Source organism: Sinocyclocheilus anshuiensis, unplaced genomic scaffold (assembly GCF_001515605.1).
Source record: "Sinocyclocheilus anshuiensis isolate Anshui unplaced genomic scaffold, SAMN03320099.WGS_v1.1 scaffold1347, whole genome shotgun sequence".
Taxonomy (NCBI): domain Eukaryota; kingdom Metazoa; phylum Chordata; class Actinopteri; order Cypriniformes; family Cyprinidae; genus Sinocyclocheilus; species Sinocyclocheilus anshuiensis.
In genome coordinates this window covers 305,536-328,723 of record NW_015536555.1, presented here as the reverse complement: position 1 = coordinate 328,723, position 23,188 = coordinate 305,536, and the positions used below count along the sequence as shown (strand labels likewise).

General features: G+C 39.1%; 1 protein-coding gene and 1 long non-coding RNA gene across 2 annotated transcripts in view; both read right to left on the bottom strand.

Annotated features, from left to right (window-relative positions):
* Window positions 1-517: 517 nt before the first annotated feature.
* LOC107701387 (E3 ubiquitin-protein ligase TRIM39-like) lies at window positions 518-10,991 on the bottom strand. Its single transcript, XM_016503390.1, has 7 exons — window positions 10,918-10,991; window positions 7,604-8,220; window positions 6,192-6,287; window positions 3,091-3,324; window positions 2,356-2,503; window positions 2,225-2,251; window positions 518-1,111 (listed from the first exon to the last, which is right to left on the bottom strand). Exons 1-7 carry the CDS (start codon window positions 10,922-10,924, stop codon window positions 567-569), a joined length of 1,674 nt encoding a protein of 557 aa, XP_016358876.1. The 5' UTR covers window positions 10,925-10,991; the 3' UTR covers window positions 518-566.
* An 11,479-nt stretch (window positions 10,992-22,470) lies between these two features.
* LOC107701335 (uncharacterized) overlaps window positions 22,471-23,188 on the bottom strand; it is a 10,992-nt gene continuing 10,274 nt past the window's right edge. The window contains exon 3 of the long non-coding RNA XR_001635634.1: window positions 22,471-22,489. This is a non-coding gene — a long non-coding RNA (uncharacterized LOC107701335). The remainder of the gene's footprint in view (window positions 22,490-23,188) is intronic.

Sequence of the window (23,188 nt, the reverse complement as noted above, 5' to 3'; positions counted from 1 at the left end):
ATTTAAAACATAAAAAATGGGTAATACAAATATATAGGAAACAATAGGGGAAGGAAATCGACAGACACATCAGATCAAAAGTTGGTTGCCAGTAAGATTTTATGGTCACTAAGGCTGCATTTATTTGATTAAAGATGCAGTAAAAACAAAAATACTGTGAAATAACCATTTTCTATGTGAATATCTGTTAAAATGTAATTGATTTCTGTGATCAAAGCTGTATTTTCAGCATCATTACTCCAGTCTTCAGTATCACATGATTCTTCAGAAATCATTCTAATATGCTAATTTGCTGCTCAAGAAATATTTTTGATTATTATCAATGTTGAAACAATATAAATCTTTTCTAACATTATAAATGTCTTTACTATCACTTTTGATCAATTTAATGCATTCTTTCTGAATAAGACTTCATTTCTTTCTTAGTGACCCCAAACATTTTAACAGTAGTGTATATGTATTTTGAACTGTCTGCATCCTTCAAAGTATAGTCTTCTTACACTAGATGCATGCTGGTTCCCATACTGTGTTTTAAGATACTCGTGCATCGGAGTGAGTTTGCCATCTCAGCTGTGTTTAACGGCAGTGATGACCAGCGCTCCAGGGTTCTTTCCGTCCTGGTTGATGCAAGGGCTGAAAATAGGGTAGACACTCTCAGTGAATGCATCGGTGAACGTGTAGAGATGAGAGCGTGTCTTCACGTCGTAGAAGGACACCTGGCCAGCTTCGTAGTCCAGAAAGATGCCCAGCTTCTGAGGCAGTGTGGCGAGATGCAGAGGAACCCTGTTGCCAGTAAGAGCTTTCACTTCTCCGCCCTTCAGCCATAAACACCAGAAGCCTCCTTCTGGACTGAGGCGGATCTCTCCTTTGCGTTTCACCGACCCCCGGGCCACGCCTACGGTCCAAGCGGTCTTGTGTCCCACGTCCACCTCCCAGTAGTGTCTGCTGGAGGAAAGACCCTCGCGCGCCAGGACAAACAGTGCTGGGTTGAAGCGCCGCGGCGTGTCCGAATGCATGGAGCTCTTTCGCTGCTCTTCATAGCGCACCTGCCGGCCATCCTCGGAAAAACAAAGATTATGCTGAGCTGTGGCAGAATCCAAGATCACCTCACCTAGAGAGGAGACCGAAATCAGTTAAGTCTCTCATTGGGGAACGCAAAAATAGACAGAAATGAGTGAGTCATTGAATCATTCTTTCAACCAATTTGTTCAACAACGCTGATTCATTCAGGGACAAAACACCACTGCTGTGTTGCTCTGAAACACAACAGTACACTGAATATATATATATATCGAAACAGTTTTCACTCAGAAAATGCTAGTAAATAATTACAAAGAGGTAACACATTGAATTAAATGTGATGTTTTGAAGTAGGAAGACTGAAATAGTACTAATAGTACTCTGGTACTCAGTGTAGATTTTTAGCTTTTTTTACGATTGGCAGAGCAAAAAAATATACAAAATAACTGGCAGGATTGTGCCTCAAATGTGTGATTTATAAGAGATCACGATGTCATGATGACTTGTGAAATCTGTCATTTTGTGAAGATATTGTGAGATCTGCTTGTTAATGATTGGTTCCTATTGTGCTGTTATGTGGTTGCTAAGGAGTTTTATTGTTATGTAGTTGTTGGGGTATTTTGTCTGGTTGCTTTATAACTGTATAAATTATACACTGATTCTCATTAAAGCAACTGTATTAAAGTTCATCAGTCAAGAGCAGTCAGTGATTGTTCTCTTTGTGTTTTGTTGTTTTATTAACATTAAAGGCAGTGGCGGCTGGTGGAAAATTATCTAGGTAGGGTGCCACGTCACGTTAAGACTTGAAACATTTTAAATAAAGATAATTGTTTTACCAGTTCAAGTCTGATATTCTCTTTTGTAGATATGGCGTGGCTGCATAGTCCTTAAAATAATAGTGAAGTATAGAAATAAGGTAAAATTATTAAATTACTACAGTTACTTAAGACTGGTTTTGTCATAAATCAGTGTAATACTTGATAATGCAGTGGCAGTGAGCTCAAGCCTGCCCTCTAGAGGAACAGATTGAGCTTTGACTTGTGTGAACATTGATCTAAAAATAACTTTGTCTCTCTCATATCTTAATCCATAGGATACAATATTTATTCAGTTGAAAAAGATTGAAACATGGAAATTATCCATACAGTCCTGCAGTGTTCATATGACTGTGTTATTTACTAATGCGAATATGAATGGCTCTTACTTGCATAGTTTTGCAGCTTCCTGAGTTCTGAAAGGAAAATAAACACTTCATGAAGAATACATAGATCAGGTAAATTAGCCAGTTTGAAATGAATTGGAAAGTGCAGGGAAAACCTGGACATGCTTCTTCACCTTTCCCATAAAGCCGTTTGACCTCGTGTTGGAATTTGTCCACCAGAGAGCAGACGGACTTCCTGATAGTGCTGAGGTACAGATCCGTGTTCACGGACACAGCTGACCAATCAGACGGCTCCGGTGGAGGAGGAAGAGATGGCAGGAACTGGAAGAAAAATATTAGGTTTAATTAACAAAGCTCAGATGCACACACTGTTTGTGTCAATTCTAGGAACTGGAAACATGTTTTGTTTATATAATTTTTTTCTAATTTTCTCAAAGGTTTGGAGTCACACTGCCTCAGATTTTTCAGTGGGTTTGAAAGAAACGTAATATTGTGAAATAGTATTACAATTTAAAATGTTTTCTGTGTGAATGTATTGTAAAATGTGATTTATTGCTGTGCTCAAAGCTGAATTTTCAGCATCATTACTCCAGTTTTCAGTGTCACATTATCCTTCAGAAATCATTATAATATGCTGATGTGCTGCTCAAAAAACATTACTGATTATCATCAATGTTGAAAACAGTTGTGCTGCTCAATATTTTTGTGGAAACCATGATGCATTTAATTTTTCAGGATTCTTTGATGCATAGAAAGTTCAAAAGAACAGCATTTATTTTTAAAATAAACATTCTGCAACATTATAAATGTCTTTGATGTCACTTTTGAACAATTTAATGCATCCTTGATAAATACAAGTATTCATTTCTTTCAAAATAATCAAACGTTGAAAGGCAGTGTATAGTGACCTGTAGAAAGAGCACCCTGTCCTGTGTCTGAGCGAGTGCGTCCAGCTCGCTGCTCCTCTTCCTCAGTGTGTTGAGCTCGTGCTCCAGGCCGCTGGACAGATCTTTGGCCTGCTGCTCCGCTTGTTTCTGCCGCGTCGTGATGAGCTCCAGCAGCTCGGCCTGAGACTGTTCCAGCAGCCGCTGCAGCTCCGCGTAAACCACCCAGCTCTCCTCGACCTCCCTCTGACTGCTGTCCTGAAAACAGAGAGGATGCCATGTGTCATCATACAGCAGCTGACCGAATAACCCTTAAATAACCCTTATTTAAGATTGATTATGCATTATTTTGTCTCCTTTCTCCGCATCATGTAAGAAATATTGCTGCTGCAAATATAACATACATGAATCACCTCGTAGCAGAACTATACAGGTGGAGGAAGCTGGGGAAGGTGGAGGGTTTCTGAAGCAAGCTGCACTGCTATGGCAAGCACTAGTTATATATTTGAATGTTGAGCAGTGAGCTCATTGGTTACCGATACAGGAGAGAACCAATCAGCTGTGCCATGTGATGATGTCATTAGGTCAGATTGAGTTAGACCTATCGGACTGCGCCATCTAGAGTTCCATGCCAGAACTCTGTATTTGTGTATGTCTATTTGCTCCATCAACATTATTTTCCTTCTTTCACATTTGTATTTTTCAACTTTGCATTAAATCCCCATTCTATTAAATAAAAACTATGATTGTGAAACATTAAAATAATCATTTACAGTTCAAATACATTTACTATTTGTATTCATTATTTTACTGTAAAAAATGTCATCTTATATACTCTCAGCACATACTCTTTAGATCTCAAATAAACTCTAAAGCGGATAAACTCCACGCAAACATGCAATAATTAAATATGTTAAATAATACAATCTCACTGTATTTACCACTTACCTTCAATGATCAAATTCAGCCCTGCAAATAACGTCTCAGGTTACTTATGTAACCATGGTTCCCTGAGTAGGGAACGAGACACTGCATCCTCTAGGGGTCGCTATGGGGAATGCCTCGTCGTGACCCGTGTCTGAAGCATACATTGAAAAAACACCAACTTGTTGGCCGGCAACAGCCATGACGTCACTACCGGTGCGACTATAGTATAAATAGGCGCCTTCAAACAAAACAGTCAATGAAGACGAAGAAGAGAATGATGTGTGCTCCCGGCGCCTATTTATACTATAGTCGCACCGGTAGTGACGTCATGGCTGTCGCCGGCCAACAAGTTGGTGTTTTTTCAATGTATGCTTCAGACACGGGTCACGACGAGGCGTTCCCCATAGCGACCCCTAGAGGACGCAGTTCGAAGTTCCCATGAAAGGGAACTTTATTTTCGAAAGTCATGTCTGTGATAAATTATTGTTTTTTTTATTATTTATTTATTTTATTATTTATATTCCATTGCTGAAATGAAAGTGAAATTTAATATGCTGCTTCTGGTAGCCAGGTGGCAAAGCAGCTGAAAGCTTCATGTTCTGCCACCGATTGTATGGCATGAATTTAATTGAATTCAGCCTGACAGAATATTTGTTTTGCCTTAGGTGTAAATAATACACCATTCATCAGAGATTCAAACATTCTAGCAATACAGTTTTAATGTTCTCCCAGCCTAAACATCACACACAACACCACTATCATGCTGCAGGTCATGTTTGCAGGATCAGGTAGGTAACTCTGATTTTGAGACCAACATGGATCAGATTTTTCTGGTTTCTCTGTGGTGAAAATGCATAGAACAGTTCCAGGACAGAGACCAGAGAGGCTCGTGACAAACGCATGCAGATCGCATGTTGACATGAGCATGCAGAATCTCAGCCCGAGTGTTTTGACAGCACAGACCGGTTGAACCGCTGAAACTTATATTGAAGAACTGTGTTGATTCTAACACATCTATACCTGCTCCGACATCTTTATTTCTGCTTACAGTAATTACTGTAATCATTAATGCTTTCATGAGCATTAATGAGGCTAATATGAGTTATTTCTCCCACTCCACCCTCTATGTAATTGGATCCTCTTTGTATTTTTAAATGTGACTCATAATGGCCCTGTGATCTATTTACAGTTATTGAATAGGCAAAACACTAACACATTAACCTTGCATGTCATTGACACAAACCCGAATCCGATCTCACAGGAAGGATAAAATATCACAGATGAAAATGTTCTGTTTTTGGCGGTATTTGTCAATAGTGATGTCATACTTGTCACTAACTTCAGCTCTGTTTCCACTTTAAGACAGAAACACTTCCTGTAACTCAAGTGATATGTTTATTTCCAGTCAAAAACAAAAGGCTTTTCAAGTTCCTTTTATCCTGAATTGCTTGTGTTGTTCAGCATTTGAAGGGTAATGTTCTCAGTTAAAGAGGGGTGTGACAGCATGGGCAAATATTTGCAGTGCCCTAACTGGTTTTGTCAGATGAAACAAAAGGTAAACAGATATTCTCAACAAAACAGTCTAAGGCAGAGGCAGCTTTCACCCTGGGTCTGTACTGGGACTTTTCCAGTTTTTGATTCCCCCTTCCAACATTGCATTAATTTCCTTGAACTTTCCAGGTCTGGCAATCACAAATTCTATTCTGTGAAATTCTATAATATCTTCAGGTTTTAAAACCCATGAACTTGCCACAGTCTGTTAACTGAATCCTTACAGGGACAGAGCTCAAGGCAGAGATTTAATTAGTTATGTAGACTTTGATTGCAGATAATTATTATTTATGATTATTGATTACTATCAAATTGTTTGTGACATACTGTTTATGTGTTGTTTTGCCATGCATAATAAATATAGCTGTAAGCAGCAATTACAGTTTGCAATGTATAATCTATTATGACTTGCGGATGCGATACAGATTAATGGATATGGGTCAAAAGCATTTAGTTACTTTTAACTGATTATCTGAAGTTTGAAGACTTGTAAAAGTAGCTTTTTAGCAAAAATCCAAATGGCAGAAATGTAAACTACCAAGCATATATAATATACGTACATGAGCATGGAACTGATCAAAGAAAAATGATCAAAGGCCACTCAGCCTTTCAAGAAAAGAAGCATCACAGAGTATATATGGACTCACTTTGAGCACTTTGATGGACTGCTTGATCTCCTCCAGTTTCTTTTCTCGCTCCTTGATTAGATGTTTCAGTTCTGACCTTTTCTTTCCCAGCTGACTCTATGAACCAAACAATAAGATCCACAAGTCACATTTCTTGAATTGTCAAGCTCCCAAAATATATTTCAGTAATTATGTGATGAGTCAATTTGATTTTTGAGTTGTCTGAAGTATTGGTTAACACCCTATGGTGTTATCCTTTAAATGTTGAGACTTGTGCTCATTTAGGGTCATGATCAAGCCTGCAAAATGTGGTTAAGGAGATTCCCCCCCTTCTATGTAAAGCGATTTGAGTGCCCAGAAAAGTGCTATATAAATGTATGGAATTGTTATTTTTATTATTATATTTCATTGTTGTAGAATGTGCATTCGCAATTTATTCTGATTATATTGTTTGTGGGTCAATTTGACCTGCATACATACTTTCATGATTAAAGTCAGCTGCCAGACCCAAATTAACACATTTATTTGTACAGTACTGTGCAAAAGTCTTAGGCCATTAGTATTTTCACCAGCAAAAAAATGGTTTAAGTCAATTATTTCTATATTTTGCTGTAGTGTGTCAGTAGGAAATATCTGTTTACATTTCCAAACATTTCTACTATTATTCATTGTAATAATGCAGTGAGATTTGTGTATGCACAAGAATGTGACAACAGCCATTGCTCCACACTGAGATCTGATCTCACCATCATCCAGTCCGTCTGCGGTTGCATGAAGAAACAGACAAAAAATGAGACAGACTGATGGTCTGAGACTTTTGCATAGTACTGTATTTTGCTATGTCTGTTTCTCAGCTACCCTATGAGAGAGTTAACATTAACATTCATGCAACTTATGAAATTTGCATTGCATTAAATTAATAATTTAATTTATTTTTGTTAAATTCATGCATTCCCGGAGAATCAAACCCAACACATTGGCGTTGCTGGTGACATGCTCTACTGTTTGAGCTACAAGAAAGCATTGTACCACTTTAGTTTAGGGACCAGTTCTCACTATTAACTAGTTGCTTATTAGCATGCATATTACTAGCATATTGGCTGTTTATTAGTACTTATAAAGCACATATTCTGCATGACCATTTTCTACACCCCTAATCCTACCAAATACCTAAACTTAACAATTACCTTACTAACTAATAATAAGCAGTAATTAGGAGTTTGAGGCAAAAGATGTAGTTAATGGTTAGTTAAAAATTAGAATTTGACCTTTTTATAGTTTTATATGTCATACGTTCGTTCTCATGTTTTTACAATTTAATACTAATATTGTTGTTGTTTTCATAGACGTTTGGAGAATTGTATTGAATCTAATTGCGCGCAGTACCATAAAGAACATACCCTTTTTTATTTAATACAAGGTTTAAATCTCACCGTTTTTTTCTTCCACTCTCGTTCGGTGGAGACAACATCGTGGCCTTTATGCGAGGACCCTGTGCACTCCTTGCACACGCACACATTTTCGTTTCGGCAGTAGGCATCCAGGAGGCGCTTGTGTGTCTTGCACATCTTGTCCTCCAGGTTGTGTATGGGCTCCACCAGCTTGTGCGAGCTCATCGCCTTCCCCTTCTTATGGTGCCGCAGGTGAGCTTCACAAAACGAACCCGGGCAGCTCAGACACGACTTCATGGCCTTCATCTTCCGGCCGATGCAGGCATCGCAGGGCACGTCTCCTGCTTTAGCGAAGTCTCCCCAGTCGTCGTCTTTCTGTGGGGAATTCACAAACTCAGGAACCGAGGACATTGTCGACAGACCCTGGAACTGTTCTGCGATCTCAGCCAGCACGCAGTTGACGCTGAGCTCTGGTTTTCTGGAGAAGGCTTTCTTGCACATGGGACACAGGAACTTCTTGCTGTGATTCCAGAAGCCCTGCAGACAGGCCTTACAGAAAGTGTGGCCACAGGGAGTGGAGACGGGCTCGACGAAAACCTCCAGACAGATGGAGCAGGAGAACTGCTCCTCCGACAGGATTCGCCCCGGAGACTGCGGGCCTGCGAAGGGTTGAGGGAGAAAGAGATTGAGTTAGATTGGAGGCACCAAAAAGTGGAATTCGAAAGAGCAGGAAGAAGGAAGGTTTGTGCAGTTCTGTCTTCTGCTTACATGCACTCATTTTCATCATTTAGAATGAATCAAATCCAATTTTGGATTCTTAAAGTATAATTGCCATTTTTGATGACGTGTCAGCATTGTTTTCGATATTTCAGAAGAGGTTTTAATTGGCAAATATATCCTCCACCGACTGACGTGAGAGGTAAAAAAAAAACATGTTCGTAAGACATAAACGTGTAAATCTGCACATCACAGCACTGCGCATGTGTGCAAATTATATTTGAATCCAATTGAGAGGTTAGTCAGATTCAAGCGTTTACTTCCTTATTTTTCTTTTCCTGATTGGATTATTTCAGGTCTGTATCACCTTTCATCAATCCGATCGATTGGAATTGCTCAGACAGAGGTGTTTACAAGGCTTTTTTTAAAGTACATTTGTGCCATTAATCTGATTACTAATGGATTATTTGGGTGCATGTAAATGTAGCTATTCATATGTATGTACTTTCCCATCACTAGAAACGCATGCTTTTAGTTGATTGTATACATATGCAAATTCAGGCCTTGCCTTGGACTTTGAAGCTTGCAGGCAAACAAAATAAATTCTACTTTTCATTTGTGCACCGACATCTCTATGAATCATCAGCTACGTTTTCATCCCAATGAAACTTGTATTGCATACAACATTTGCGAATAAAGCAATGTTTTCATCCAGTGTGTTCATTCACTGGCGTAAAGTATCAATGATAAAATTATTTAAAAAAAATAGTTGGGAAACCAGGGAAGCCTGTGACTTTTTTCCCTACATAAGGACAGATGAAAAACAAAACAGTACTAAATGTTATCGTGTTTTTATGCACATTTGAAGATTTTTTGCACATCTTGGGGTTTCCATCCAGCTTTTTTTTTTATTAAATAACTCCAAATTTGCATAAAATTATGTGGATGGAAACATAGCTATTGAGTCAAAGACCCTGCTATTCAAAGGACTTTCGGGAACACCCATCACCAAACAAGAATCCAAGACAAAACAATAACAGATACTGAAAAAAAAATAGCATATCCTAATAACATTCACAAAAACAAACTGAATAGTGATTAAAGTGATTAGCATCAGCTCTCCTGGCAAATGTGAAGGTATCAGAGGAGAATGAAAGGCCTGGCATTGGATCGGGAGTGTTAGCGTAGGCATTAAGCGTGTGGGCTGTTAACACAAAGGTCTCATGTATAGTTTCAGGTGAAGGTGGCCCATTATCTGAAGAGTTACTCAAGCTCTCGGTCGCCCTTGTGTCCTTAAGCAAATCACTTCAGCTTCCAGACTGTGAGAAGATTTTTTTGAAAATTGCTGTGCTGGAATAAAGACTTTGAATCAAAGTTTATTTAGTTTATTTGAGAGTTATAGTCTGGCTTGGAAGGGAAAATGCAACATTTTAGGAGTCAGGCATTCAATTTGCCATATTGATGAACCAGTGAAGAGAGTTTTGGAGAGCGATGTGTTTACATTCGTACCAAAGTACAGGCACTCAGCCCTTATTTTAGCACTCGGCCCGTCAAAAGTCCCTTTTGACGAAACATGCCAACCAAAAAGTTTAAAACTGTTAGTTCATAGTTAATAGAAAATATTAAAGCTTTCAAAAAAGACTTATGTAAAGATTACATAATGAACAAATCTTCGACATGTTTGCAAGCCCAATGGATCCGTCCTGATTCAACAGCCTCAGTCACTAACAGCAACAAGTGAGAGACCAGATTTACAGCTTATATAAGCTCAGAGAGTCACAGTTTCTTGTCAGACGTGTGAAGGACGTGCAAACAGCACAATGCACACGTCACCGTGTTATCTCAGGAATGCTGTACAACCGGCTTTTCTTTGACTTCGGCAACATTCAAATCCAAACAACCATCTGTTCCTGTCTGCTCTTTTTACTCGCGTCCAAATGAATACAAAACCTCAAACTTCTGACATACTTAAGTCCATCTTTATATCTTTATGAGCATTTATAGTAAATTATAATGCAATTTCTGTTGAAACTTTAATGTAATATATTTAATATGTTTGTAATTACATAAGTTGTGTAATGATGAAGTTGCAATTTAGTACATTTAATATATATAAACTTTAAATGTAATATTGCATAACACTACAGTTAAAATTAAAATCAAGTACTTTACATGTGCATTAGTATGTTAGTCAACACATCAAAATAAGTGTACTTCTTTAAAACATGACAACATATTATTAAAACATAATGATTTAAAATGTGCTTGATAGTAAAACATTACAAAGGGCATTTTTTAAAAGTGTACTTAAGTGTGTTAAGAAACAGCCACGGAAGTATCTTTAAGTCACTTAAGTGCCCTTTGTTTCATTAATCTGCAAGTACATTTGTACATACTTAAGTATAAAATATACAAGTGCACAATACAATTAACCAGACTTCTTTTTCACTAGAGCCGTGCATGTGGCTTCATCCAAGTAAGCAACAAACAATAATAGCAGATTCATAGAGCAATAACTACCTGATTTGATATGCTCAATGTTTGTCAGAAACAACCTCCATTTATTCAGACATTTAATATAGAATGATAAACTAAGAAAAGAGTTTGTGTAGGTGGAATAAACAGAGATTGTGACTTACACTGCATGATGAAGGATCTTCTTGTAGTTTCCTACAAAGTTTGACTGGCTTGTGATGGGTGTGTGAGAATAAAACCTGATCAAAACCTGTTCTCACGCTCTTTCTCCGGCCTCTGTTTGCTGTGGGTGTGTCTTCAGCCACCTGTGACCGGAGCTACAGTGTGTGTCGCTGACTTGAGCCTTGCATTTTGAATTCACATTTAGTTTTTTTTTAATGGTGAGCTTTGATGAAATCTGTAATTACAGAACAGTTTGTGCAAGTCACTATACGATTATTAATTGACACTTTATGATCATGCTGATTATTAAATCACGTGTTGTCATGATGCAAGATTATTTTATTATTATAGGTTAAAAGTTCACGCAGTTGTATCAGTGGTTTGCCCCTACTGGCGTAAATTAGTACCACAAGCAACATGCTTTTCTTTTTAAGGCACCAGAGCATGTGGGGGATAAAGAGAAACTTTAAGTAAAATGTTTTGTTAAATAGCAGCAGAGAAAATCAAAGATTTTTGAGAAATACTCTGGATGATCTTCTAAGATTGAATCTGACTTGAACCCCAAAGCAGTTCTATTGGCTGAATGATATTTTAATAGTTGCTCTATTCAGTGAGATAAGGGAACGAGCATTGCGTTTGACACGCTATGGGGAAACTCCTGTTTATTCTGATACTGAAGCCTGATTTGTTCACGTTCGTGTAGCTTCATGAACAAATGGTGCTTCAGTGACAGCCATCAACTAATGTGCAGTCTTAAAGCACAGCAGCGTTCACAATGCTCGTTCCCTTATCTCAGGGAACCGAGGTTACGTTAGTAACCAGCGCGTTCCCTTTCGAACGGTCTCTCTCCCGTTGCGTTTGACACACATATGGGGAATGCATCAAATAGCCCTGTGGTATAAGCAAGTGCAGAGCCCAGCCCAGGAGCGCACGTAATGAAGGCTCATAAAAGCATGAGCTAATTATGAGACCCAAGCCACTAGGCTGCGGACTATATAACAGAAACTTCTCCGATTACAGAGGGGATTAGGTAAATTAAACGGACAAAATCAGTGCCTGGAGGGCAGGGACGTCCAAGTTGTAAAGCCTAGTGAATGTGGATATCACCAATATAAATCCCGTTGGACTGATCCCAGGAGGAGGCCATCACTCTGGTAGAGTGGGCCCTCACTCCGATAGGACACTGTAAGCCCGCTGAGGCATAAACCAGGGCTATACTCTCAACTTTCCAGTGAGATAGTCTCTGCTTCGTAACCGGCAGCCCTTTAGAGCAGCCTCCGAAGCATACAAAGTGCTGCTCTGAGTGCTAGGTGCAGAAGGCTGAGCTTCTTGTTTCGGCTTATTTTTTCAGAGTCCAGCGAGGAGATGATCTTCATTGCTGAAGGAGAAAAATTCTGACGAAATGGCGCGCAGAGCCAACTTAAATAGCGGTCGGCTCCACCCCTTTTGGAGGGTTGAAGCGTCATTTGTTCATGCTGTTACAAGAACGTGAACAAATCAGGCTTCAGTATCAGAGTAAACAGGAGTTTCCCCATAAGCCTGTCAAACGCAACGGGAGAGACTGTTTGAAAGGGAACTAATTTCGCTATATGTGCATGCTGTCTGAGAGACTGTTTCTGAGCACTGTCGGAGAGGCGGGCGCACATAAAGGGAGTATTGAACATGGGAGTTATTTTTGCTGCTTTATAGGCCTTGAAAGGTTAAATACACACTATGTGTCAAAATGTCTTGCAAGTGTCTTGCAAGTGTCTTTGCAAGTATCCACGTAACACAGTAATTTAGGTTTAAGTGAAAGCAAACAGCTGAGAAAGAAAACGCATGTGTAACAGTATATTGGATCCGGACAGCTCTTAAAGTGACAGCAGTCTAATATTCCTGCTGTCTGTCTTTCAAGTTAATCAGACAACAAAAGAGAGAAAATCTCTCACTGCTCTTGACTAAATCACTTTTGCAACTTTAATAAGAAGAAATATATATATATTTAATTTACACAGTGAAGAATATGCAGTGCTTTTTATACATTTGATTACTTTATACAATACATGTAGTATTTTGTAGTATTTATTTTACTTTATCTGTTGTCCTATTGCTTGTAATTAGTTTTGTATTCTTATTTAATTACTGACTGTTTACTTGTCTTCAGTGAGCTTAAGTTTATTTATTTATTTTTTTTAATTTATGCTAGTATTAGGTTTGTGTGTGTGTGTGTGTGTGTGATATTGACACTATCACGTTATGAAATGTCTATGGAATCAAAAATGTTGATATCATAAAGACTTTATTTCAATAATAAACAACTATATTGTGATATATATAGTTACCCTGAAATAAAATTACTCATATTGTGATATAAGATTTTGGTCATATCGCCTACCCCTAGTTTGTCTCATATATCCACAAGTATCTTACTTTTTTTTAACACTCAGGATACACATCATTCAGCTGTGAGACTGTGAGGCTATATTAGATACAATCCCAGATGTTTTTTTTTCAGATGTTCCTGGCAGTCTTGAGAGGGAGATGAGGATGTTTAACCTTCATCACACCAGAGGAGGGCAGCACTCAGCCATCTTTATTCCCGTCACAGCATTGCCGCAATCCTGTAAATGTTTTAGTGCCCTGACAGTACACACATACACCTGACCAGTGTTCAAACACCTCATCTGGAGTCATTGGAGTTTGTTTTCAGACGTTTTTACGGGTGTTGACGGACAAATACAGCCCTGATCAGCCATTTTTGCTAGGCATTATTGAATGATACTGTGAGTATCACAGTGTAAACATGAACAGAAGAGCTCTGAAATATGTGTCTGGCAGATGTTTTAAAAACATAATTCCACATCTGATCCTCTGTTCCCCTCTTCAACCATGTTTTATTCCATTACAATTTAACATGAAGTCTTTCTCGCTGATCTACTCTGAGCTTTATTTTCGGCTTTCTCTTTGTCTTTTTCTCTTCTGTCCGTGCGTTCAGTGCCTCAATCATTGTGTTCCCTCTCAGGGTTATTATTAGAAGCTCTGTTCTCTCTCTCACTTATTTTCTCCCTCTGTCTCTCCACCCCCACGTAACAGCACTTTACGCTGCTGCTGCGATCGCACACACACGCACACGCACACACACACATTTTCTTCCCCTCAGATCCTGTGTCGATGTATTCTTTAGGTGTACACTTACACACAACCCATTATATCCCCTCATTTCTCCTCCCCCTCTCTCGTTCCCTCTCTTGCTTTCACTCCCGCCCACTATGAGCCCAGAAAAGAACATACAGCCCAGATTTCTCATGACATCATGTTGAGTCACACAGATGCTTTAAACTGTACAGAAAACCTGCTGGTGAAAAGAGGGATTCCTAACATAATACAGACAACACAGTAGCTTCTGTTTTATTCTGAAACCTTGAGCCTCAATCAGGTTCTTCTCAAACCAATCTCATGAGAAAACAACTGTTTTACGAGGAGGCGATTTCATGTGAATTCGTTCAATGTGATTTTAAGAAAGAAAGAAAAACGCAAGCATGAAAGTCCAACCATAACCATCAGTGGGTTGTAAGCTGATGAGTTTGATGAGTTGAGAAATATGTATGAATTCATATGAATCAGCCATCAATTCGCCAACATATGTTAGGCAAGTACAAATGCTTGGCCATCACATTGCAGCTACTTTGGGTCAAGATTTGACTAGTTAGCTTGGTCGGGTTAACCCTAACTACACCATGATGAGGACAAAAAAAGTAACTTTCCTCATTGACAGCCCAACCCAAACTGGTTTACAAGATGTTGATTGATTTGTACAAAAAAAAAAATAAATCAAGTAGGAAAGTACAACCCTAAACCTAACTGTCAATGCGGTGTAAGCAGAATCATACAAAACTGTACAAATATACAGTTTGTGCACCCATGCATGCACTTTCATACATATCGGCCCCTACAGTAGTTCAATTTTCTCATGAAATCAACATTGCGATTATTATTATAGATGCTTTGCATGTGACCATATTTTGGAGAGCTTTTAAAAGTTTGATATGTACATTTTTAGTGATATACTGATATAACAACAGTTTTTAACTATTTTGCTAACTATTTAACTAACGTTCTGGCAAATTGGTGGATAATTCATACAATTTCATTTGTACATTTTCATACAATTTTTCATGATTTCATGATTAGTGGTGGACCTTCATGCTTACCTTCTGTCATCATTTTTTTTTGGTTATATGTCTGAAATAGGGTTAACACAAGCTCAATATATTTTCATATTTTATTCTGAAACATTAAATACATAAGTAATATCAACTTGTTGTTGGCGACATTAAACGTAATCACAACAAACTGGTAAACTCCACTCACTAGCGCTTTTTCAGCCTTGCTGTGTTTATAATCATGCTCTTGCCGACTATTGTACCTCAAACTTTAAGGGAAAATATTTTTAACGGAAGAGCTGTCAGAAGCTTAATGGTGGTGATGTCAAGCGACCATGGTGTAATCTGTTGATAACCTACGTTTTGACTTTTACTTCTGAGGCTTTCAACGTTGTGTTCATTTGTTAAGATTATCATGATGAACAAAAACATGTAAGAATCATAAACCTTTGGTCACAGTGCAGATCGCATACATTCGGAGGCAGTGCTGGGTAGTGACTGATTACATGTAATCTGGATTACGTAATCAGATTCCAAAAATCAAGTACTCGTAATTAAACTATATGACATTTTATAATGCTCATAATCAGATTACAGTTACTTTTTATGGATTGCATATTATTCACACAATGGCAATAAATCATTCCTAATTTATTTATTCTCCATTTTTTTTCTCTTTTATATTTTCCTTTCTAAAAATCCTACTGTGTGTCATACCATTTAGCTTTGTCTATATTCACAGTATAGATTGGTCATGTAAATGTCATGCAAATAAAGTCATGATTCAATTAATTGTTAGCTTTTTATAAATTGGCTTAATGCTTAATGCACTTAATGATGTTGATATAAAAAAACTGAATATGTTTTATTTCTCTTTACTTTTTTATATCAATACGGTACGTTTAATGGCCAGTTTAAAACTATTAGAACTAAATTAGATAAAAGGTAATTTAAAAAGTAGTCAGAATACATTACCTAAAACAAGTAACCTAGATTGCATTACTGAATGGTGATTCTCCAGAATCAAAACACACAAAAACTAGATTTAAACCCTTGAAAATATGGTCAAATGTTCTAAAGGAGATACAGTGGGTACGGAAAGTATTCAGACCCCCTTAAATTTTTCACTCTTTGTTATATTGCAGCCATTTGCTAAAATCATTTGTTATTTTTTTTTCCTCATTAATGTACACACAGCACCCCATATTGACAGAAAAACACAGAACTTTCTCCCATCTCCCGACTGCATCTCTGGCGCTCAGCCACAGTGATCTTTGGGTTCTTCTTTACCTCTCTCACCAAGGCTCTTCTCCCCCGATAGCTCAGTTTGGCCGGACGGCCAGCTCTAGGAAGGGTTCTGGTCGTCCCAAACGTCTTCTATTTAAGGATTATGGAGGCCACTGTGCTCTTAGGAATCTTAAGTGCAGCAGAAATTTTTTTGTAACTTTGGCCAGATCTGTGCCTTGCCACAATTTTGTCTCTGAGCTCTTCAGGCAGTTCCTTTGACCTCATGATTCTCATTTGCTCTGACATGCACTGTGAGCTGTAAGGTCTTATATAGACAGGTGTGTGGCTTTCCTAATCAAGTCCAATCAGTATAATCAAACACAGCTGGACTCAAATGAAGGTGTAGAACCATCTCAAGGATGATCAGAAGAAATGGACAGCACCTGAGTTAAATATATGAGTGTCACAGCAAAGGGTCTGAATACTTAGGACCATGTGATATTTCAGTTTTTCTTTTTTAATAAATCTGCAAAAATGTCAACAATTCTGTGTTTTTCTGTCAATATGGGGTGCTGTGTGTACATTAATGAGGAAAAAAAATTAACTTAAATGATTTTAGCAAATGGCTGCAATATAACAAAGAGTGAAACATTTAAGGGGGTCTGAATACTTTCCGTACCCACTGTATAGGTAGAGTGCACATGTCTGCTGCTTCAGTTAAACATGTAGTAGTGCACCAAAGGGATAAACATTCATCAAAAGGATGATGCAATAAAATGAGCCATGAGAGCCCTCCAGACGGCCCTTACGGCTATCACACTGAAATTACATGTGCCACAACACCGTATCACACTCTACTCAGAAACAACCCCGGAGGGGTGTGAAGAGAGAGCACAGCGTCAACAGACTGAGGCAGGCTGTTCAAAAGGTAAAATATGGTAAGATTAGCACATCAATCTGTTGTGGAGAACTGTCCAGTGTATACTGTATTGTGATCAGTGACAGTGAGAAAATGGAAACAGACGTGATAACGACCTCGATTTGGAATCAAGTTTTCATTATAAGGCCTGAAAACAGCTATCGGCTTGTATTCCCATTCATCTCAATGGCAGTTGCTCGGCTTGTTGGTGATCTCTGGACAGAGCTGGGGAGATTACCTACAAAGTGTAGTCCGTTACTGATCACAGATTACATGATGAAAACTAGTATATTTTTGTTTACAGCTGTCAGCATCCAATCTGTAACCGCTCTGTTTATCCCCAGCTTCCTAGGTGTTGCGCATTAGTTTCCATACTGTTACCCAGCAGTGCTCTGTCTCTTCCCACGTGCTACTTTTGGGAGATTACACAGAGAGCTGAGGCGGTTGCTGATGGGCTCTTGCACTCCAGAGACAGCGGCTAATGAAGCTGAAGTCTATACTCATCATCCGTGAAGCCAAACAGACCGACTCTGGGGATGGAGAGACGGAAACAAACCTCCTTTGGGGATAACAACACGAACTGTGAGGAAGTTTTCCTTCACAACTGATCTTGGACCAACTTCCCCTGTTTGGATCGCACAGGTAACTGATATAGGGAACAAAACAGCGGCCTGATATCAGTAGGAAAAAAATCGCAGAGATGGGAGATGACGGAAGGGAACATTTTAGCACAAGGACGTCATATCATGGATTAATGAGGTCAGCGTTCCATGGGTAATAAATGTATTATCCTCTGGCGTGTATATTTTTTACAGCCACCTTCATTATCCGTTGTTGACCCTTTACAAAAGGTATTTATTTTTGTTAATTTGTTGTTAAAAAGTCAGCAAAAGAAGGTGTTTAACCTTCAGACAATGCTGTTTGTACACCTTACTAGGAAGTTGACAATTTAAAGTAAAAAGTGGGAAACTGAGAATAGAGTTTCTCAGTTGGTAGCAATGTCAAAGCCTCAGAACAAATGGTTCCCTGGTTTGAAACCACAAGCCAGCAGGCATTTTTATGTTAAGTTTGCTCCAGTTTCCCCGACAATCCCTGTGTTTGACAGGCCATCCATCCAGAGTGTTTCCCTGCCTATGGCCTGAGACACTGGTATAGGCTCCAGCATCCATGTTACCCTACATACAGTAGGACAAGTGGTTTTGAGAATGGATAGAGAAACAATCAAGAAAAAAAAAGCAAGATTAACTTGTCTTTGCTCTACTCTGTAGAAAGGATCCAATGATGTGTCTTCTTAAGCTCCACGATCTTATGGACTGTACCATGTTTAACAGGGGAGACTTAACAGAGTTGTGAAATCTGATCGTGGAAAGTTCCAATAGCTGCAGGTATTTTAAGGGTAGGGTTAAAACAGACAAATGACAATACATTAATAACACAAAACAACCACGGTGGAGGTTTTCTTAAGCAAGTTTTAATTGTGCAGAGTTAAAAGAACAGAGGGCTGTTTGAGCGCTGCATCTCTCACTCCTCCACACATAGAGTACAGTAGTTTAAAACAGAAAATACAGGGTTCTGCACCTCAGAAAGATGATTTGTCACAGGCATTTCCACATTTCTTCTCTAAGACACACAGAAAAGGCAGCAACATACTGTAAACCCCAAAATGTCCAATCCACACCCTTGCAGCACCTCAATGTGAACAAGAGGTATAAAACAACAAAATGGATTCTCAGTCGAATTCAAACAGGACTAACGAGGGCAGATTACAGTGTGACTGACGTCTATCTTGTTCAATCTGATGTTCAGCCCAGTGAGTAAAGAATACAAGCAATACGACAGAGAATGATGCAACCTGGTTTGTTTAAAGAGGTTAGCAGATAAGCAAGGCTGGGTTCGGGATGCATTTGATGGCGATTCTTGACTTCGGCGGATTCCCTGCAGTGAATGCGGAGGTCTGTCAGTGTCTCTGGCACTTGGAGATGCTCTTGTCTCTTGTAGCATTGCCGTTATTGCTAAAGGTTCCAGCAGATTTCAAGAAAATGTCTCCCTTTCGATCCCTTCTCTAACCCTCAGCTGGCTGGAAAGGTTTAGACACATGTGAAATGTGGCTGTAGTACTACTCGCTCAATGAATGGCGAGGTTCTTTTCTCGGTGAGCCAAATTCTATCACGCCTCATTTCTGAGCCCTTAACCGGATTAGCTTGCAATGAAGGGCGAGAAGGAGAAAGCAGACAGCTGAAGAATTGGAACAAGACCGATGTCAATCACTCGAGTGCTCAAGGCTATTGAATGGAACGGAGAAATATCATAAAGCAGGGTGTTTAAGATATACAGCTGCATGCTTTCAATATGAGAAACAATCAAGAAAAAAAAAGCAAGATTAACTTGTCTTTGCTCTACTCTGTAGAAAGGATCCAATGATGTGTCTTCTTAAGCTCCACGATCTTATGGACTGTACCATGTTTAACAGGGGAGACTTAACAGAGTTGTGAAATCTGATCGTGGAAAGTTCCAATAGCTGCAGGTATTTTAAGGGTAGGGTTAAAACAGACAAATGACAATACATTAATAACACAAAACAACCACGGTGGAGGTTTTCTTAAGCAAGTTTTAATTGTGCAGAGTTAAAAGAACAGAGGGCTGTTTGAGCGCTGCATCTCTCACTCCTCCACACATAGAGTACAGTAGTTTAAAACAGAAAATACAGGGTTCTGCACCTCAGAAAGATGATTTGTCACAGGCATTTCCACATTTCTTCTCTAAGACACACAGAAAAGGCAGCAACATACTGTAAACCCCAAAATGTCCAATCCACACCCTTGCAGCACCTCAATGTGAACAAGAGGTATAAAACAACAAAATGGATTCTCAGTCGAATTCAAACAGGACTAACGAGGGCAGATTACAGTGTGACTGACGTCTATCTTGTTCAATCTGATGTCCAGCCCAGTGAGTAAAGCATACAAGCAATACGACAGAGAATGATGCAACCTGGTTTGTTTAAAGAGGTTAGCAGATAAGCAAGGCTGGGTTCGGGATGCATTTGATGGCGATTCTTGACTTCGGCGGATTCCCTGCAGTGAATGCGGAGGTCTGTCAGTGTCTCTGGCACTTGGAGATGCTCTTGTCTCTTGTAGCATTGCCGTTATTGCTAAAGGTTCCAGCAGATTTCAAGAAAATGTCTCCCTTTCGATCCCTTCTCTAACCCTCAGCTGGCTGGAAAGGTTTAGACACATGTGAAATGTGGCTGTAGTACTACTCGCTCAATGAATGGCGAGGTTCTTTTCTCGGTGAGCCAAATTCTATCACGCCTCATTTCTGAGCCCTTAACCGGATTAGCTTGCAATGAAGGGCGAGAAGGAGAAAGCAGACAGCTGAAGAATTGGAACAAGACCGATGTCAATCACTCGAGTGCTCAAGGCTATTGAATGGAACGGAGAAATATCATAAAGCAGGGTGTTTAAGATATACAGCTGCATGCTTTCAATATACAGTACCCTATTCATTTTGTCTCTGTGTTGAATAATATTATGTTCTAGTTGTAATACAGTATCTATGACATCAGTATGGACCACAGCTGCTTCGTCATATATTCCATCAAACTCTAAAACAGGTTTCAAAATCCCAGTTGACATGCAATACAAGAGAGATTGAGGATTGAAAAGCCTTCAGGGGAAGCAGAATGAGGCCATACTTAAAATGGGCCATATAGAACCACAGGGGACACATGTAAGCGGTCTTGTGGGTACAAAGAGTTAATGAGAGGTAGAAACAAAAGGAAAAACCAATGGGGTTGAGGTTGAATTTGCTTTTTTACTCTTTTGAATTTTACCATAAATGGTGTCTGACTGGGAGGTTTGACTATGTAAATTGGCCCATTGGGTTATGAAGGTAACTTTCATACAAAGCTGAGTCTTAGCAAAGAGATTTTCTCCTTTAAATAGAAAAAGAGGTTACATTCCAATAATAATTAATAGAGCATTAATTAGTTTGAGACAAGAGACTGAAGCGTAGATACAGGCCTGGCTTTTCAGAGCAGGTCAGTGTGCCACATGCAGATTTTAATGCGAGGAAAAGTGTGAATGCCCGGACGTTGTGCACTGGGGATTTGGAGTTACTATTCATGGCGAATAATCTTGTGCGTTTTTGTTTCCTCCTCACATCATACACGTGTTTCTCTTGTCTGATCTCTCCAGTGACTTTAAATCTGTGGTTGTGTGTTGGGAAGCGCAGTCAGTCAATACCGCGTATGCACCTCGGCTCACGTTACCACTGCTACAACACGATAGCGTATCCTGATCCTGTCCGATGACTGGCTAAAACTGATCAATGATTTCATTTCAGGGGCCATTGGCACTCAACTCTACATACTATTCTGAACAGATGTCACAGGGAGAACGGGATCGATTGCAAGGATGAGGGCAAAGTTTCTTGCCAACGACTACATCGTATTTAGGCATCTCTTCCATTGGCTGCAGCTTTTATCCTTCTGTTATTTATTACACTTTTTGAAGCAGTGCATCCTGTTTTCTTCCAGGTCCTCTTGGCTCTTGTTGTCTCTCGATTCTTTGTGCTGACCGCAGGTGCATCAATAATTCAGGTTTGTAAGGAAACTGCATACCTTTTAGGTTAAAGTTTGTGGACTAGAACAGGCACTAGATGCTTGTCAGTACTACTCAATCGTGCTAGTTGTCACCATTTTGGCATCACTCTGGGAGTCAAGTCCCGGCTGACGCATGGTTTCCACTGACTAAAACCGAACCAAACCTGAGATTTTGTACCATGCTTCACTCAAAACCAGAGAGAAATGGAAAAAAAGAGACAAGAGAAGATGTGAGGTGAACGTGTGCACTGTGCTTTTCTGAAGCGACTGTTGTGTGCTGTGCTTACTCTATGTGTGAAAAAAGAAGATATTTTTTCTCAGAATGGCTTCTCATATGGGACAAAGATAAAACGGGAAGTTAAAGAGGAGTTTTTTTGGGGTTTGGGGGGTAGATATGTCGCTTTAGTGGATATGTGGAGCAGCAGAGGGGAGACTAGTTTAATTTCATGCTCAATTAAGTTATGCTTCTCTCTCTTTCTCTTGCTTTCTACCCCTCCTCACATTTTCTTCCTAAACCATGTGTAAGATGTCCTAATTGCTCAAGTATGTCTACTTCTTCTTCTTTTGGAAGCGTCTGAACTGGTTCTGGATGGCGAGGGCTGCTTTCTCTGTCTCCGGGGCTTCCAGGTCGATATCGACCTCTTCCTCCTGCTCAGGTTTTCCTGCAGAGTCAGATGCCTTTTCTAGAACACAATGACCAAACCATTGAGTGAATCAACTCATAAGAAGACCCTTGTGAAAAAGAAGTAAACTTTAGCATACTTTTAGCATAGTAAGAGTACTTACTATGGAAATATACTTTGAAAGAATATACTTAGAATCTACTTAAGTGCATTCTATATTAATTTAAACTATAATACGTTTTTCATTAACATGAAATTAAGTATATAAAAACATTAAATTCAGTTCACATCTAAGTACATATTATATGTCATTTCATAATTACTTCTATTGTCATTGAAATATGGTTAAAGTACTGCTGACAAGCATCTGTGGTCAATTAAAAGTACTTTGTCACATTTTATTTTAAGGACCAATTCTCGCTATTGACAAACCATTAACTAAGACTTTTGCCTCAATAAACTCCTAATTTGCTAATTTAATAGTTAGTAAGGTAGTTGTTAAGTTTAGGGTATTGGGTAGATATACACACTTTTAATAGCTGAAGTACACTACAAATGCATAGTCAAACCGATCAAGCGTGCTTCTTATTCACAAGGGCACAAATGACACTAGATTTGTACATTTTCTGAAGTGCCTATGCAAAACTGTCTAAAATGATGCTGTGGTGTTTGTGAATGGATGGTAGGTGGCTTAATGTGTGATACATCGTCCCAGCATCGCTGTGAATGTGAGAGCGACTGTATACAGATAGACATGTG

What these genes read in the sequence shown, in the direction of transcription:
- LOC107701387 (XM_016503390.1), bottom strand. An exon ending in AGTCCATCAAAGTGCTCAAA is followed by an intron (nt 3,325 to 6,191) that starts GTGAGTCCATAT and finishes CTCTGTTTTCAG; the next exon opens with GACAGCAGTCAGAGGGAGGT. An exon ending in GAAGCTGCAAAACTATGCAA is followed by an intron (nt 1,112 to 2,224) that starts GTAAGAGCCATT and finishes TCTCCTCTCTAG; the next exon opens with GTGAGGTGATCTTGGATTCT.